This window comes from Mus caroli, unplaced genomic scaffold, assembly GCF_978045245.1.
Source record: "Mus caroli unplaced genomic scaffold, Mus_caroli_1 scaffold_1, whole genome shotgun sequence".
NCBI lineage: Eukaryota > Metazoa > Chordata > Mammalia > Rodentia > Muridae > Mus > Mus caroli.
The window spans coordinates 147,019,103-147,036,225 of NW_028227256.1; the positions used below are offsets into that span (position 1 = coordinate 147,019,103).

General features: G+C 38.9%; 1 protein-coding gene across 2 annotated transcripts in view; it reads right to left on the bottom strand.

Moving 5' to 3' along the window:
• Nucleotides 1-2,619: 2,619 nt before the first annotated feature.
• Pla2g4a (phospholipase A2 group IVA) overlaps nt 2,620-17,123 on the bottom strand; it is a 134,516-nt gene continuing 120,012 nt past the window's right edge. For both annotated transcript variants that reach the window (XM_021162091.3, XM_085841764.1), the window contains 3 exons: nt 15,329-15,524; nt 13,780-13,937; nt 2,620-3,193 (listed from right to left, as the gene is read on the bottom strand). In XM_021162091.3, the coding sequence (XP_021017750.1) occupies nt 3,062-3,193; nt 13,780-13,937; nt 15,329-15,524 (486 nt within the window). In that variant the 3' untranslated portion in view covers nt 2,620-3,061. The remainder of the gene's footprint in view (nt 3,194-13,779; nt 13,938-15,328; nt 15,525-17,123) is intronic.

Sequence of the window (17,123 nt, forward strand, 5' to 3'; positions counted from 1 at the left end):
TTGATTAGCTTCTTAGTTATTGTAATATACAAGTACTCCTTTAAAAGTGTGTCATCGATTTGTTTTCTTTTCAAATAAAATTGGCTACCCAGGAAATTCATAACAGAAAATTGACAAAGCTGCCTTTAAACAATAAGCTAGTATTATTGTAGTTAACTACATTATGAATTCACACACAATGATCTTTCATGTTTCACCATATTCACCTCTATAGATGGTGACATAAAGACCACACACCAGATGACCAGACACACCCAGGTCTGATATTATTTTGAGGATTTTTAGCTAAGTTTAATGACTATCTTGCTTGGATCCTTCACAGGGATATTCAGAATAAAAGAAACACAAACAACTGTATTGTCCTGATGTGATTTCTAGCACCATAATATTTATTAGAAATAAACAGTATTGTCAAGTTTTCTATGCTGGGCCTTCAGCCTCTTCCTGGTTCCCAAAGCATGTGTGAGGCTGCACTGCAGAGCACACTGTGCTCAATTTCCTTCAGGAATGCTCTTGTCACATCCTTGCTTTCCTGCAATTTTACATTGTTACTCCCCAAAGCCCATTTAAAGTCTCACATGTCCAGCAGCTCTCAGATCTTGTCCATTCTTTACTTGCCATGCTTTGGCACACTAACTTGTTTATTGTTGGTTAAAAAACTAATTATGTTTCAGATATGAAGCATCTGACTAAAGGGCTCACATATTATAATGATAATTTACAGCTGGTGACCTATTTTTGGAGACTCTGGAACTGTTAGAGGGGGATGGGTGGAGAAACTAGGTCACTGAGGTGTGTTCTTGGCACTACGTCTCATCTTGAGAGCCTTTCTATCACCTTCTGCCATGAGGTGAACATCCATCCTCCTGGGTGGAAAGCTCCTGTCAGCATGCTGTTCCAAGATTCCACCAGGTGTCTCTTTTGCTTGTCTGCCTTTAGCTCTAGGAGATGACCATTCCCAGTTTCTGATGACCCCAATAAGCAACCAAGAATGAAATTCTTCATTCTTTACACTGCTTATGGAAGGTATTTTGCATAATGATATAACAGTAGCTAAAATATCTCTGAAATGCCCAAGACAAGCATTTCTGCCTGTATTAATCAATATTGTGTCTCTCAGACTCTACAGAATGCCAAAAGGGGTATAATGGCTACTCCTTTGTCTTTTGCATAAATCAATTTAAAAATTAATCCTTTTTTTAAATTGCTGTTTTTCATTGCTCATAGAAAGAATGTAAGAGGAAAGAAAATTATAGAACAAAAGAACAGAGAGCTTAAAGTTAGCTCAAAAGAGATTGACCAAGAGCAGAGGAAATAGAGGAAGAAGTTATGTTTGGGAGGTTATCTCAGAATCATAGCAACCCAACTGCTCCAGTGAATCTGAAAACCTTTCATACTAAAAGTAAAATATTTCCTTCAATGGGGCAGTACTGAACCCATTGGTTCTTGATTTATCAGTAAATAAAGCCAGGGGCTAATTGCTGGGCAGAAGGTAAAGGTAGGACTTCCAGGTCCCAAAAGGAAAAAAGACACAAGGAAGGAAAGAGGTTTTATGCCATGCTTTGGAGGAAGAAGAACACAGCAAACATGTGAGGTCTCAGGGAGACCTGGAGCCTGTGGCCACTGCCACAGGCAGATGATCATGGATGTTTGGCAGGGGCTAGGTGGGACTAGCCACTGAAGTTTAAAGCAGGTGGACAGACAAAGATAAAAAATATTAATAAGGGCACACTTTTCCAAGTGGGATACAGTAATGCCCATCAATTGTTTCAAGAAGGAAATTTGTAAAGGAACAAACTATGTGTCTTTTATCCAAGGATTCAAGGGAAACTGGGAATGGTCACCTCCTGGAGCTAAAGGTGAAAGAGCAAAGATGGTAGCATAAAACTACATGCTAAAACACTTCCATTAAAGAATAACAAGGCCCAGGAAGATGATTCAATGGTTAAAGTTTTCAGTGGATGGATCACAGGGCCCCCCAATGGAGGAGCTAGAGAAAGTATCCAAGGAGCTAAAGAGATCTGCAACCCTATAGGAGGAACAACATTATGAACTAACCAGTACCCCAGAGCTCTTGACTATAGCTGCATATGTATCAAAAGATGGCCTAGTCGGCCATCACTGGAAAGAGAGGCCCATTGGACATGCAAACTTTATATGCCCCAGTACGGGGGAACACCAGTGCCAAAAAGTGGGAGTGGGTGGGTAGGGGAGTCAGGGGGAGGGTATGGGGGACTTTTGGGATAGCATTGGAAATGTAATTGAGGAAAATACCTAATATATATAAAGAATAAAGAGCTGTGTTTGAATCCCCATGAGAAGCCAACCTGGGCAGTGTGTATCTGCAATCCCAGCACCCTATGGTGAGCTGGGAGGCAGAGACAGGTTCAGCCCTGGAAACTCAAAGGCAGCTGCCTAGCTTACACAGGATCAGCAAAGCAACCCTGTCTCACACAGAGTGGAAGGACTAACATTGAGTTGTTCTCTGATCACCACACATACATAATGGCATAACCACATTTGCAACCATACATATATACAGCCACACGTACACACACATCATATAAAGCCCACTCATTGTGAAAGATTTTGAAATGATAGAAAAGACTCAAGTTTCTAGTGGTAATTTGTACAGCAAAGTATTTATTTCGTATGTGTAAATATAAACATTTAAATAAAAATAGTGTTGTAACATGGCATGAACAAATCTAGTTCGGAATAACATTCACACACAATGGGAAGTCTCTTTTACTGAGTTAAGCTATTAAATATTTTCAAAAGAAAAGACATGTTATAGTTATATTTATATAAAAAGTACAGGTAAAAATGTGAGGAATGTTTAAAATACAGTATATAGCCCTATGCTAATGTCAAAAAATTCATACTGTCAGAAACTGTTGCTAAGTATTACATATTCAGCATCATTTTCACCTAACACATAGCTAAATCTCCACCACTCTGAGTAGCAGCCAGTGTCTTCTGCATAGTAAGATGACCTCTAATGTGTTCTGAACTCAAATTGTCATGGAATTCAAATGGCTTGATCATCCCAGCACAGAAATTACACAGTGGGTTTACTTAGAAACTCCTTATTGAAGAATTTTCTTGCTTCAACATTACTGAGGGAAACAGAGCAACGAGATGGGTTCTGTCTTCTGTATTCAATGCTCTCAACAATGGCATCCTTTATCACCTGCCAAAAGACACAGAAGATAAATGATGAGCAGTTATAAATCCCTGAAACATCCGTTGGTTGAAAACAAAAGCCTCGTTTCTTTCCGTCTTTTATTTTCTTTGCAAGTGTGTGTGTGTGTGTGTGTGTGTGTGTGTGTGTGGTATGTGTGTGTTTGCATCCCTTTTGAATTCTACTGAGGGAAATATGATCCTTTTGTGCATAGACTGTGCAAGATCTCATTACTACAGTCTTGTGAAAATGTACTCTAAGAGTACCATTGAGAATAAAATAATTGTTGTAAGGTAAATTTACGTTCCATCAATCCTTCATTAGGAAGTGATAATAGGAAAGGAAATACTGAATTGGTAATTTGTTTTTTAAAGTTAAAGATGGGATGGGAGACCACAAAGGAGGAAGCTGTCCCCTAGTGAACAGAGAAGTTATATTGCTGGAAAATTTTCCTGATTCTCACTAACAAGTAGAGAACTAGTGTCACACCATACCTTGTGATTTCGCCCAGGAAAATACTTTGCTATTATCCATCCAGGGTTACCTTATGTCTATCCAAGTTAATGATGATCAGAGGCAATATACATCATTTCTGGTATGAAATTAACCTTGTGCCAGGCAGTGGTGGCACATGCCTTTAATCCCAGCACTTAGGAGGCAGAGGCAGGTAGATTTCTGAGTTTGAGTCCAGTCTGGTCTACAGAGTGAGTTCCAGGACAGCCAGGGCTACACAGAGAAGCCCTGTCTCGAAAACCAAAAAAAAAAAAAAAAAAAAAAAAAAAAAAAAAAAAAAAAAAAATTAACCTTGTTAGAAATTGTAGGAGAGAGGGGAATTTGGATTTGGACAGAGTCATTACTGCAGTTGGGAAATTGCTTAGGGAGTAGGGTGGGAGGAAGCTCAAGAGGACTCTGCTACTGTTTTAGAGATGTATCAACATCAAAAAGCCTCAACCTCCCCACAAGAGTGGTCAAAAAACAGATGTTTGGGACACTAAAGGCAGAGACCAGTTACATGGCCACTCCAAAGCCCCCTTTATCCTCAATGGGACTGTTATGTAAGATTAAAGCATTGACTTCTTACTTTCAGTTCTACATTGTGAACAGACATGCTTGGAAAGTTCAAAAAGCCCAAGACCCATGACTTCCTCCCACTCAGACCTCATGAGGCTCATCTGGCCACACACACACACACATACACACACACACACACACACACAGAGAGAGAGAGAGAGAGAGAGAGAGAGAGAGAGAGAGAGAGAGAGAGAGAGAAGGCTTTTCCTTTATTTTAAAATTAGGTATTTATTTCATTTACATTTCCAATGCTATCCCAGAAGTCCCCCACACGCTCCCCTACCCACTCCCCCACCCACCCACTCCCACTTCTTGGCCCTTGTGTTCCCCTGTACTGAGGCATATAAAATTTGCACGACCAATGGACCTCTCTTTCCACTGATGGCCGACTAGGCCATCCAGAAGGCTTTTCCTAACCCCACAGGTCACCGAGCAAGTATGCTCCAGTGCCTAGAACAGAGCTAGGAGGACTCAGTTATGTGCACATGTGGTCAGTATCCAGCAACTTATCACACCCATTGGTAGAAACCTCTATTTCTTCCAGAGTGGCTAGTTAAATATGCTGTCACATTACCAAACCAAACCAAACCAAAACAAAACAAACCAAAAACAAAAACAAAAAAACAGAAAAGAATTTATCCTGAAGAAACTTGAGTCTTTCATATGGTTAAAAAATATTGTTAGTCTCTGCTTGTAGAACCAGAGTCAAATATTACAGAGTCTTTTAATTACATGTTGGCAGAATCCATTTACACATAAGGGAGACATAACTTATTCTATGCTTCAGATCTATTGAAAAAGACCTGAGTCAAAGGCCTCCTTGGCCCAATCATGTCCAGGTTGTGTGAAACAGATGAAAATCAGCCTACACACTTCAGATCGTTTCTTCTTCTTTAAAGATTTACGTATTTTTATTTTATGTGTGTGAGTATTTTGCCTGCATACAATTGCACTATGTGTATGCAGTGTCTCTGGAATGTGGAAAAGGGAGTTGAATCCCTTGTAACCATTTATAGAGAGTGCATGGGAACCAAACCTGAGTCATCTGCAAGAAGATCGAGGACTCTTAACTGCTGACCCGTCTCTCTACTCCTGGCTTCTTTAAGACAATAATAACGTTATTAATCTTAGGTTGCTAGGAATTGGAGAATATTGCTAGAAAGTGCTGTGGACAGTGACTAGCACATAGAGAAACATCCTACAACAGACATGTGCTCGTACCATTGCTTATAAACTGTGTGTGATGAAAGTTAGGAGGCTATAAAGCTTATAAGAAGTCAATATGGGCAAGAATGGGCTCATTACACTGTGTGAACTGGCAAATCAATCCTGCCATTCAAATAACCTTCTGTATTTACTTTTAATAGTCCCTGTCTTTCTAGATTCTGGCTGGCTGCCGTGTTACCAGTCAGTTCTGCTCCTTCACACCAGATGCAGATGTATACCCTTGGTGCAGGGAAGGGTAAAACAACCATACAAAATGCTTTAGAACAGAAAAGACCCCGGAAATAGTATACTTGTGATGGCTGTCTGACTCACACACACACACACACACACACACACACACACACACAGAGAGAGAGAGAGAGAGAGAGAGAGAACAAAGTTTGGAGACCAAGATTTTTTTTTAGCTCAATTTAGACTATTTGCCTAGTGTATATGGGGGCACTGTGTTCAATATTTTACACTATAAAAAAATAAGGAGCCGGGCGTGGTGGCGCACGCCTTTAATCCCAGCACTCGGGAGGCAGAGGCAGGCGGATTTCTGAGTTCGAGGCCAGCCTGGTCTACAAAGTGAGTTCCAGGACAGCCAGGGCTACACAGAGAAACCCTGTCTCGAAAAACCAAAAAAAAAAAAAAAAAAAAAAAAAAAAAAATAAGGAAGATAGAAAAAACTAGCAACGTTGGTATCACAGAGATATAATGAGATATGAATGGGAAATATATATATATATATATATGCATGTATTCATTCCAGGATTTGCATTTATAACTAAAAATCCAAGTCATTTGGGATAAGAATGTTCAAGTTGAACCACTAGATGGCATATTAACACTATGAAACCACTGAACAGGCTTCTGTTTCCTCATAAAACAGCCCTACTGCTGCCCTGGGAACCTAATGCTTCCAGGCCAAGAAAAACTTAGTATTAAATCACTTGCTAATTGTAAAGCTTTTAGAAGCTACATGATACATCTGGATGAATCTAACATGTCTTATGTAGTATCTGTATCTTTCTACCTTTTTTTTTTAACCAGAAATGACCTTAGAGGGTTTGTATAATTGCTTCTCTCCCTCCATGGGGTTTCAAATCCTCCCCTCCCAGTTTATTCTAATAATATCCATTGTTTCCAAATCTTCTGTATCCTCACTGCTTATCCCAAGTATTATCCATGCCATCTTTTTTTCTACACCATTCAAGAACTTTCCAATTTCTTTTTTAAAAACAGTTCCCTTAACACTACAGCATTTTCAGTAGATAATAAATAAATAAATAAATAAATAAATAAATAAAACTTGTAAAATAAGATCTTCCTCCCTTCCACCAAAATGAATGATTTTTGAGGGGTCTATAGACAAATTGAGATGCTTATAGTATCAAATTAAAAACAGTAGTCCAGGAGAGAATGTTATGGTGTAACCTTACAGAGAAGACACACCTTTAGAGAGGAATAAAAATAATTACCATCATAAGAAACAACTACTATTTTCATAAAAATTACTGTGAGTTTCCTGGCTAATGTTTGATTTTATGTAAGTCTGAAATACCATGAAAGCCAGGACTGTTAGTGTTTGACCACAGCACTGAGACTATGAAAGGCATATAACAAATATTTTCTAGATTAATAAATGCCCAGGATAAACCATGAGGAAAATATAACTGGAGTTAAACACATATGATTTCATAAGCAGAGGAGGCAAGCAATTTTCTCCATGAATAACCATATAAAGCTAAGGATGGAATGCTGTGGTAAACACAGGACATATGAAACACATGGAAACTGGTTGGCTTGGTTGGAAAAGAAAGTGCATGTAGAACACTAAGTAACAAGGCCACTTGGGAGAGAAATGGTTGACAGAGAAAAGAGTGAGGAAGATTTATGACTTAAGCTCAGTCCCCACTCCAAAACTGTGACTTCTGGCATTTTCTTCTAGTTTTTTTTTTTTTTTACTTGATTCCTATGCCTATAAATTCACACACACACACACACACACACACACACACACACACACACACACACACTTAGATCTATCCATCATGCTTCTTTGGCTGATTTTAAGTGTTGAATGTTTAGGAGAAAATATTTGGTTAATAGTAGGTATTCATACATTTGTCTTTGTTTTTGTTTTTTGGGTGTTTTTTCTTCTTTCTTTTCTCTGAAACAGAGTTTCCTGAGAGGAAACTCAGGAACCTCTTACCTCAGCTTCCTGGGTGATAAGATTGCAACCTGGGCTTTTTGTTCTTTGGTGCTCTATGTCTCTGTGTCTTTGAACATAGCCTGGCACATCTAATGATAAAGACACATTGAACCAATGTACAAATGAGATGGGATAAGGTCATACAGAGCATGAAAGGCGGATTAGTGTGGGGGTGTTAGGGTTCAGAAAAACACACCCTCAAATGAAAGTCTCAAAAACAGCAACAAAAAAAGAGCCTTGGAAACATGTTCTCTTGTCTATTGTCTTCTGGTCCTTTCTCTATTCGTCCTCAGATAATCCAGGACAAGTAGGGTCTCTCTTCCCTAAAGGGGAATATAGACATTAGAACTCCCATTTTCTAAGCCCGAGGTCTTAAAGAAAGTCTTGGCCTTACTCCCCATCTTTCCTTCCCCAGAAACATTCATAAAGGAAGGCTCTGCCCCATCTGATGGCACATCCTACGGACCCCCACACACACACACAAACACACACACACTTCAAAGCATCCTGCTTCATACCCAGGACAGAATGCTACACTAACACGAGAAAAAAAGTCAAACAAACCCTCTCTGGGTTTCTCTCAGAATTAGACACTACACATTCTATTAAAACAATCATATTTCTGTACATCTGTCCATGCATCCCCAAACCTAAAATTAAAAAGTAGTAGTTCAGTTTAGAATGTTGAATCTTTACTCTAAAGGATCCCATATTGTGCAGAACCATGCTCTAATGAATACACGAGGCTTTTCTCTAGTTGATCCACATTTTGTTTAGGATATTGGCCAAGACTGTGTGTGATGTGCAGGAGGAACCACTGTCTCCCGTCCCCTGCAACCCTAATAAAATAGGTCAGAATATTCAACTTGCAGATTATCTTTTGCATAGGCAAAAACTGTAATTTGTACCTAGCCAGTATAATCATAATGATGACATGCCATTAGGCTAAAAATTAATTCCTAGTACTTAAGACACATACTTTCCCTCCTTCTGATTAACACATACTTTTTAACACTATGATGGTCAACATCAAGTGCCACTTTGTCACAATCTAAAATCATCTAGAAGATAAATCTCTGAGCATATTTCTGACTGGTTTGTTAAGTTAGATGGAAAGAATCACCTTAAAAGTGGGCAGTGTCATCCTATGGACTGTCGTCCTCACCACTCTGAGACTGTCACTACTGTCACTGCTGCTTCATGATCCTACAGTCATACCTTCATCGACCATCATGGATGATGCCCTCAATTTATGAACCCAAACAAACATCTTCTGCTTTTGTCACACAATCAACAAGAGAAGAAACTAATAAAAACACTTTATACAACTATCAGACAAAAGTGTCAGCAGATGATGCACACTGGCAAGTACTGAACTGAGTGATTATAATAGTACCATGGAATCTGTCTGAATTTGCCTACTGAACTGATAACTAAATAAGAATGGAAAACAAGCCAAATCAACAGGTACTATGAAACAGTCCTTCAAATGCACGCTCCCTCCAGATCAAAGTGATGGTTTCTGAGTGTACATGTTACATGGGCAGGTATGTGCTGTAAACACGCTTCATGGTCAACAACTCCATCTACAACCAGTGGCAACTTTTATCCTCACCCTCATTATATTCAACCAGTCGATGGCTTCTAAAAATAAATACCTGAAAATAGTATATTCATGTGAAGTACCAGGAATTATGATCACTAGTCCTAGAGTCCAGAAGCTAAATGTCCTGTTTTTTATGGAGTTCATAATTCACAATTATAAGCAGAAAAGAATATAAAAACTAAAACTTGTTCATTATATTTGCTGTTTCAATTTTCTGAGTTCCTATTATATCCTAAGCCCTTAAGTTATTTTAACTAAACCCCTAATCCTACAAAATGCATCACTGTTTCCCCTACAGAAGAAGAAAATAACCTACCAGTTCAAGGTCACCCAGTTAAGAGACAGCTGAGCAATGACTAGACACACAATTTTGTCTGAATCCAAAGACTCTGTATACCACATACCACACGTCCACCAGTCTAAGTCACTATACCCTAAGTTTCTAATAAGGAAAAGAAAATCTAAATCCCACAAAATTCCCTAACTGTAAAAGCATCACGGCAGTGTTCATCGTAAAGGAATTTGGGAGGACTGAGTAAGGGCAGAAAATTGATGCTAATGAAAAAGCCAGACTGCTGTCAAAATGTGAGCCAAAGCAGAAGCCCAGCACTGGAAAGGACAGAGTCCTCAGAGAATGAGCAGCAGGAGTCCCCGCTGCAGGATACACAGAGGCCTTTTCAGACCAATATCAGATCAGAAAACAAATTGCAAGAATACACCTTATGCCACAGTGCCTCTGGCCACAAGGTTGAAAACTGTTTTAGGATTTGGTAGATTAACGACTTTACATCCTGTTTTATTCCAGTTTATGCCAGATGAAACCATTGTGATGATCCACGTGCACGTTTGCTTATGTGTACGTCCATGTCTTGCTCCACTGAGATGGTGTGGGAGGCTTGAACCAAATGAATTCAATGTACTGTGCTGCATCATAAGCTCAGCAAAACTTGAATAATTTTTATGCATCACCACTTACCAATAATTTTTGTGATAAAATGTGTTTTTCTTGGATAAAGGCAATGCAAGAGGTCACCAAGAAGATATCAGTAAAAATAGAATAAGACACAGAGGGGGGGGAGGGAGAGGGAGAGGGAGAGGGAGAGGGAGAGGGAGAGGGAGAGGAGGGAGAGGGAGAGGGAGAGGGAGAGGGAGAGGGAGAGGGAGAGGGAGAGGGAGAGGGAGAGGGAGAGGGAGAGGGAGAGGGAGAGGGAGAGGGAGAGGGAGAGGGAGAGGGAGAGGGAGAGGGAGAGGGAGAGGGAGAGGGAGAGGGAGAGGGAGAGGGAGAGGGAGAGGGAGAGGGAGAGGGAGAGGGAGAGGGAGAGGGAGAAGGAGCGGGGGAGGCACAATCCACTTAATTGTAAGTCAAAATGACCATTTAATTTAGGAAAAGGCCTACATTAATTAATTTAAATATATTTACTTAATGCCTACACTGTCACCATCTATAAAACTTGTTTACATGGTAAATTCTTAACATTTTCACTGTTTCATATTTAGATTCTCCATGCACTTCAGGACAGCAGGAGATTGTCATGCAAAGCTAAGATCTTCATGTTTGAGTGGCTTCTGTGTGCAGGGAACTGTTTATGCCATACCTGGTTACACATTCATAGTCACACTGCCCCTGCGATGAATCCTATTGTTCCTGCCTTTAAGATAAAGAATCCAAATCTCCTGACGTCTGAGTAGTATGTTCAGTGACAAGTGGCCCTGTGGTGATTCCAATGAGAAAGGCTCCCATGGGCTCATATATTTGAACGCTTCGTCCTTAGTTAGTGGAACTGTTTGAGAAGGATCGTATTTTGTCGCCTTGTTGGAGTGCATGTATCACTTGGAGTGGGCTTTGATGTTTCAAAAGTCATTGCCATCACCAGTTACCTTTCTCTCTGCCTTATGGTTGTGTCTCAAGCTGTAGGCTCTTGGTTAATGCTCCAGTCCTATGCCTGTCTGCTTGCTGCCATGTTTCCCTGCCATCCTGATCACAGAATCATCCTCTGAAATAGTAAGCCCCAGTAAACTCTTTCTCATCTTTCTCACGATGCCTTGGTCATGGCATCTGATAACAGCAATAAAAACATAACTAAGCCATGGCCTATCCTTTATGTAAAAATACTATAAAACCCGTATCTTTGCCTCTAAATATCATGCCTCAAATGTTAGCAGAAGCTATTAAAAAAAATGTTGGTTTACACAAAAGGGGGTAGTTGCATGTGCAAACTCAGCAGTTATAACACCAAGCATGAAATCTGTACAAGCTCAAACCAGACAAAATCCTATCATATGGAGTCATGGGGGCAGTTATAAAGTTCTAGCTAGGAACAGAAGAGGATTTTTTTTTCTTTAAGGATATTACTGTTTCTAAAGGATAGTCACACAGTCAAGAGGATATTGGTGGCACTAATTGGACTTGACATACTAAAAATATTAAAAACAAGACACAAAGATGGGTGTGCATGGAATTGGGAGGTGCATTTGGGGTAACACTGACTATCATGAAAATACAATATATAAAATTCTTAATTTTTATACAGATCAAATATATTATTATATAATGCTTTGTTAATAGTTTGTGAGTATATAAAGTTTATTGAGCTATAGTCAGGATGATTGTTTTGAAAATCAGTCTATTTTTGTTCAGGCTTTAAGTTTTTCATGTCTACATCAAATAAACTACCTTGAGGAATGCTTGTAAAGTATGTAAGTAGATACTACACAATAGCTTACAGCAAATGCTTTATCAGGTCTAATATAAATGGAAACTGAAAATAGCAAGAGAAACATAGTTGTTTAAAATACATATGTGAATTTGTATTCAAATATCTTTATTTCTAAGGGGATATTTATAGTTCTTACAATTCTATTTCTTTTCATTAAAGGATAATTTATCAAATTTAATATAGTTTACCCCAAAAGTTATATGAGTCTATTCTTTTCAAAATAGAATATTAGGATCTCTTTAGCTCTCTTTTCTTTTGGTATTATTAAACTTTATAAAATACAGCCCTACTTATGGACTGGAGAGATGGCTATTTAATTAAGAACACATACTGATTTCATAAATGCCTGAGATCCATTCATATCACCCATGTAAGGTACTTTGTAATTGCCTGTGGCTCCCACTCCATGGATATCTGACATCTCTGGCTTCAGGGGACACCTATATTAACATGCCCCCTCCTACACACTTACATGAAATGAAATCTAAACAACATAAAACACAACATTATTTTCAAACTTTCTCTGTGTTTCTCATGTCACAAAACTCATGTCTCTATTTTCTTTAAATTGTAAGCATCACTACAGAAATAAGGTAGAATGAGGTTTTTAAATATTTATTCCCATGTAAGATTTACTAAGCATCCCATGTAAGATTTATTAAGCATCTGTTAAGCAAATAATTTGTTACAACTTTTGGTAAGTACATTGCATATTAGTCATTGCCTACTAGAAAATATGGGCAATAAAGGAGTAATTTTAGAATTTATAGGAACTGGAGTTTATTAGAAATATTCTTGTATGATGACAAAATTGTATTAAATTTTGAAGTATTATGGCTACTGTGTCATGATTGCATTTGACCTGTCTTTAACTGTCTCAAGGAAAATGATCTAAAAAGCATGAACACTGATGGATGTCAGTTTTCCTTTAGCACAAATCTAGTTAGGTTCCACAGAAACAACACAGCCATGTGTTCCTTCAAAGTCTTCATAATTGACCTCCATAATTCATAATCCACAATCATTCATAATTTCCAAATAGACCACCAAATCATACATGATACACAACTCTAATTCTCTTTCATTTCTTATTTTCTTTCCTAATCCAATGAGCTCAGCTTTCATAGGTGATAATAACTGGTTAGATGCTTTGATTTGGGCCCACAAGCTGATGATCTCAATCACACAACAGCACTATAAAAGGGTGCATTTAACACTAAGCAATCTCACAGGCAAAGACTTTCAAGAGCAGATATGCTAGTGATAAGAATGTTTGATACTGAAGGGAAAGCCTTGCTTCAGAAGTCGATTTCACAAAGCACACAGGCTATCTCAAAGGCTGAAATGCAGGGGACTGGAGTATTTGGTGATACTGTCAAGATCTACAAGAACCAAACATTTGAAAACATTATGCCATTGCTGAGACTTCTGCAATAAGGACATTCATGGTTACACTCTCTCCTGCCCATATACTGCTCTTCCTCCACTTCCCTCCTTTTATAAATTATTTTTACCATAAAATGGATACAATACATATATCAGGGAAGCTGGGAAGGAACACTTACTTCAACAAACAATGCATAAAGTGTGGTTCTGATTAGCCACAGACAGTGATGTCCTTATTCGTGACTTTTAGTGTCTACTAGAGGTTAGTGAGATAATTTAGGAAAATAAGGCACCATGTTTTGCATATGGTCACCTCAGAGCCTTATCTGTCTTCTTAATAAATTCATGTGTAGGCTAATGAGTTTCCATGTTATCTGCTGTGGGAGATACTCACATCAATGTTGTTCAGTGTGTTGAAGTACATCAGATCATGTAGCCTTTTGAATGCTTGATTGGGATACTGAAAGTTGAAGGTTGAAAATGGCGATTCGGGGTCATCAAAAATGTCAAAGTCAGCGATTTCTTTCTCTTCTTTGGTTTCCCTTAGAACACCTATATGCCAAAAAGAATATGCATCTTGCTTTTGAAAACTTAAAAAAAAATCTCCAAAACATACAAAACAAGCATAAGAACAGCACCGAGAATCACCAGAAAGTCTGTAATTCTAAAAAGTAACTCTATTCCCTAGTCAGCCACGCTCAAGTTGGGAAGATACCCAGCTTCCTTGCCTGCTAGCGTGGGTGGGAAGGATGACCCTATATCCTGGGTGCTCTGCCTTATAGCCTTCCCCAGATGGGTCATGTTCCTCTCTGAGTAGCTGGCATACAAACATGTGCTATGTTGTCTGTCTCCCTGCCCAGTATCACTTCCTCACTCCCTTACAAATAAACCCTCTGCACTTGAAGTTTGTCCTGAGAATCTTCCTCCGGGGAAATCCAAACCAAAACATTGAACCCTACTCAACCATCAGAAGTCCCTATACTTACCAACCTCTTGGTTTCTCCCCAAGAACTACCAGTAATAGAATATTATCTAGGTTGCTTTCAGTTTAAAATCAGGGTTTCAATTTGAAACTACGGTTTCAGTTTGAAAACGAAAGATGCTAGCCAGCCTTCTTTCTCCAGGATAAGACTTGCCTCACAACTCCACTCTCACTTCTTCTTTATCCTTCTGAGAAATCTAGGGAAAAACTTCCCTATATCCCATTACCACCCAGTGTGTGTGTGGTGGCGGGGACGGGGGGAGTTTCTAATCACAAAATGGAAAACTGCATCTTCTGGTTTGAGAAATATTTAGCAATTAAAGCCTTAAGAACGCCATACCGCCCTGAATGCGCCAGCTCTCATCTGATCTCACAAGATAAGCCACGTTGGGCCTGGTTAGTACTTGGATGGGAGAATGCTTTTTTTGTTAATGAGAATCTTTTAGGATGCATTAGAGTCTACCTACTCCTTCAGATATGAGAAAACAGAGTAACCATTTCTTGAATTAGATCTCCTTTGCTGTAAAATACAATGTGGCCTCCCAAAATGATCAGTAATGGTGTGGTTTTTTTTTTTTTTTTTGAGAGTTTTGTGATCAATTAATACTCCCAAAGCATTTTCCATGATTTTGATTTTCATGATTTCACAAAGTTGAAAGTCAAACTATTTAAAACATCCTTTATGAATTGGACACCTACCAAACCCAAGATGCTGGTTCAATGCCCTATCATCTTTAGCTAAGACTATCATTCATCTTTCAGTTTCTCTATTATAAGGAACATGAATCTTGGGGTAAAAAAGAAAGAAGGAAGGGCTTTGGGCTCCCAGGTTACTGCTGTTTGTCATGGTAAGAGGCGCATTCCCCACAGTCACAGTTCATGGGACAATCTCAGTGTAATAGTATCAACAGCTTAATAGCAAACATCCTGCCAGCCAGACTTCAATTTTACAGAAACATACCTGGGGCCTTGTACTTCCTGAAGTTGATGTTGGCCAGAACAAAGTGGATAATGGTTGGGCAATCCTTCTCCACGTCAGGATTCTTAGGTTTGAAAACGTAACATTCCTTTAATCCTTCCCGATCAAACACGTAAGGATCAATCTTTGGAAAGGGAAGCTTGTTCATTTTCGCCCACTTCTCTGCAAGCAGAAGTTCCTGCAGGGAAGAGAAAGATGCATTTAGAAATGTCCAGTCTTCATTCATTCATCTGGTCTGTCCACTATTCTACATCCATTATCTGCCAGCAGTTGCTAAGACAAAAAAGAAAAAAAAAATCACTGTGTTCAAGGGCTGTGCAAATTGCCAATATCTGTAAAAATGACTCTTTAAACAACCTCAGTGCCGTTACATCAGTTCTCAATATGGACTGGCTAAACAGCAGACATCTGACAAATGTATTAATGAACTGATTTGAATAAGAACTTACTAAAGAAAAAGATAAATGGTTCAAAATATTTACAACTATGTGAATGGGTTTTAAGCCTTGGGAGGTTGATGACTTTTACAGTGAAGAATGGAAAAACTCTGGGTCTCAGTTGGTGTGTTGTTGTTTTGTCAAATTGACACAGCTAGCTTTATCTGAGAAAAGGGAACCGCAATTGGCAAGATGCCTCCAGTAACACTGGCTTGTACACAAGCTTGTGGGAAGCTTTTCTTCTTTCTTTTCCTTCTTTCCTTCCTTCCTTCTTTTTCTTTCCTTCTTTCCTTCCTTCTTTCTCTCTTTCTCTCTCTTTCTCTCTCTCTCTCTCTCTCTCTCTCTCTCTTTCTTTCTTTCTTTCTTTCTTTCTTTCTTTCTTTCTTTCTTTCTTTCTTTCTTTTCTTCTTTCTCTTCCTCTTCTGCTTCTCCTGCTTCTGCTTCTTCAACACAATATTTCTTTCCAGAGCCAGGGCATTTTTCTTAATCTGTGATTGATGAAGGAAGGTCTAGCTCACTGTGGGTGTTGCCACTCATATTCACATAGTTGTGGAGTATGTAAGAAGGCAAGCTGAGCAAGCCAGTGAGCAGTACTCCTCCACTGCCTCAGACTCAGCCTCCGTTCCTGCCTCTAGGTTCCTGCCTCCAGATGCTGATCTGACTCCCTGGACGACGGATTACACGCTATAAAAGGAACTAAACCCTGTGCTTTCAAAGTTGCTTTTGGTCACAGAGTTTCATCACGGCAATGGAAATACTAAGATGCCCTGTCACTGGATTTTATACCTGTCATCTCCATCAAAGCATTAAAAAAAAAAGCATATCAATTAAATTATTTTACTAAGAATGTGAAATTCAAGTGTTGTTCACCATTAACATGGTATACGTTCTTGTATAGCTGGTAAGATTGCTTGTAGAGAAAATACTTTTTAAAAATGCTGGTTGTTTTTTTCAGTAGCTACTACACACAGTTAGTATTAGAGCTTTGGGTTGTCGGACGTTCCTATTTCATTGGATTTTTGTATTACTAGTAAATTTTTTAAAACAATGTTTCCTTTTGTTTTATTTTTAAATTTGTAATAAAATTATACATATTTTAGAAATGACTTAGTTTTATGTATATATATATATATATATAAAATATTTGTATGCCTCTAAATTAGCATTTTTGTGGCTTCTGCTTATGAAAGGGAAATGCAAAGCAACTTCAGACCTCAGTGCATAAAGTCAGTGAGTTCTGAGTTCAATGAGAAAGCCTACATCAAAGAAGGGGGGGGGAGGAACTCAGGAAAACACCAATGTCCTCCATAGCTGCCTCTGGCCTCCCCACCCAGGTGCAG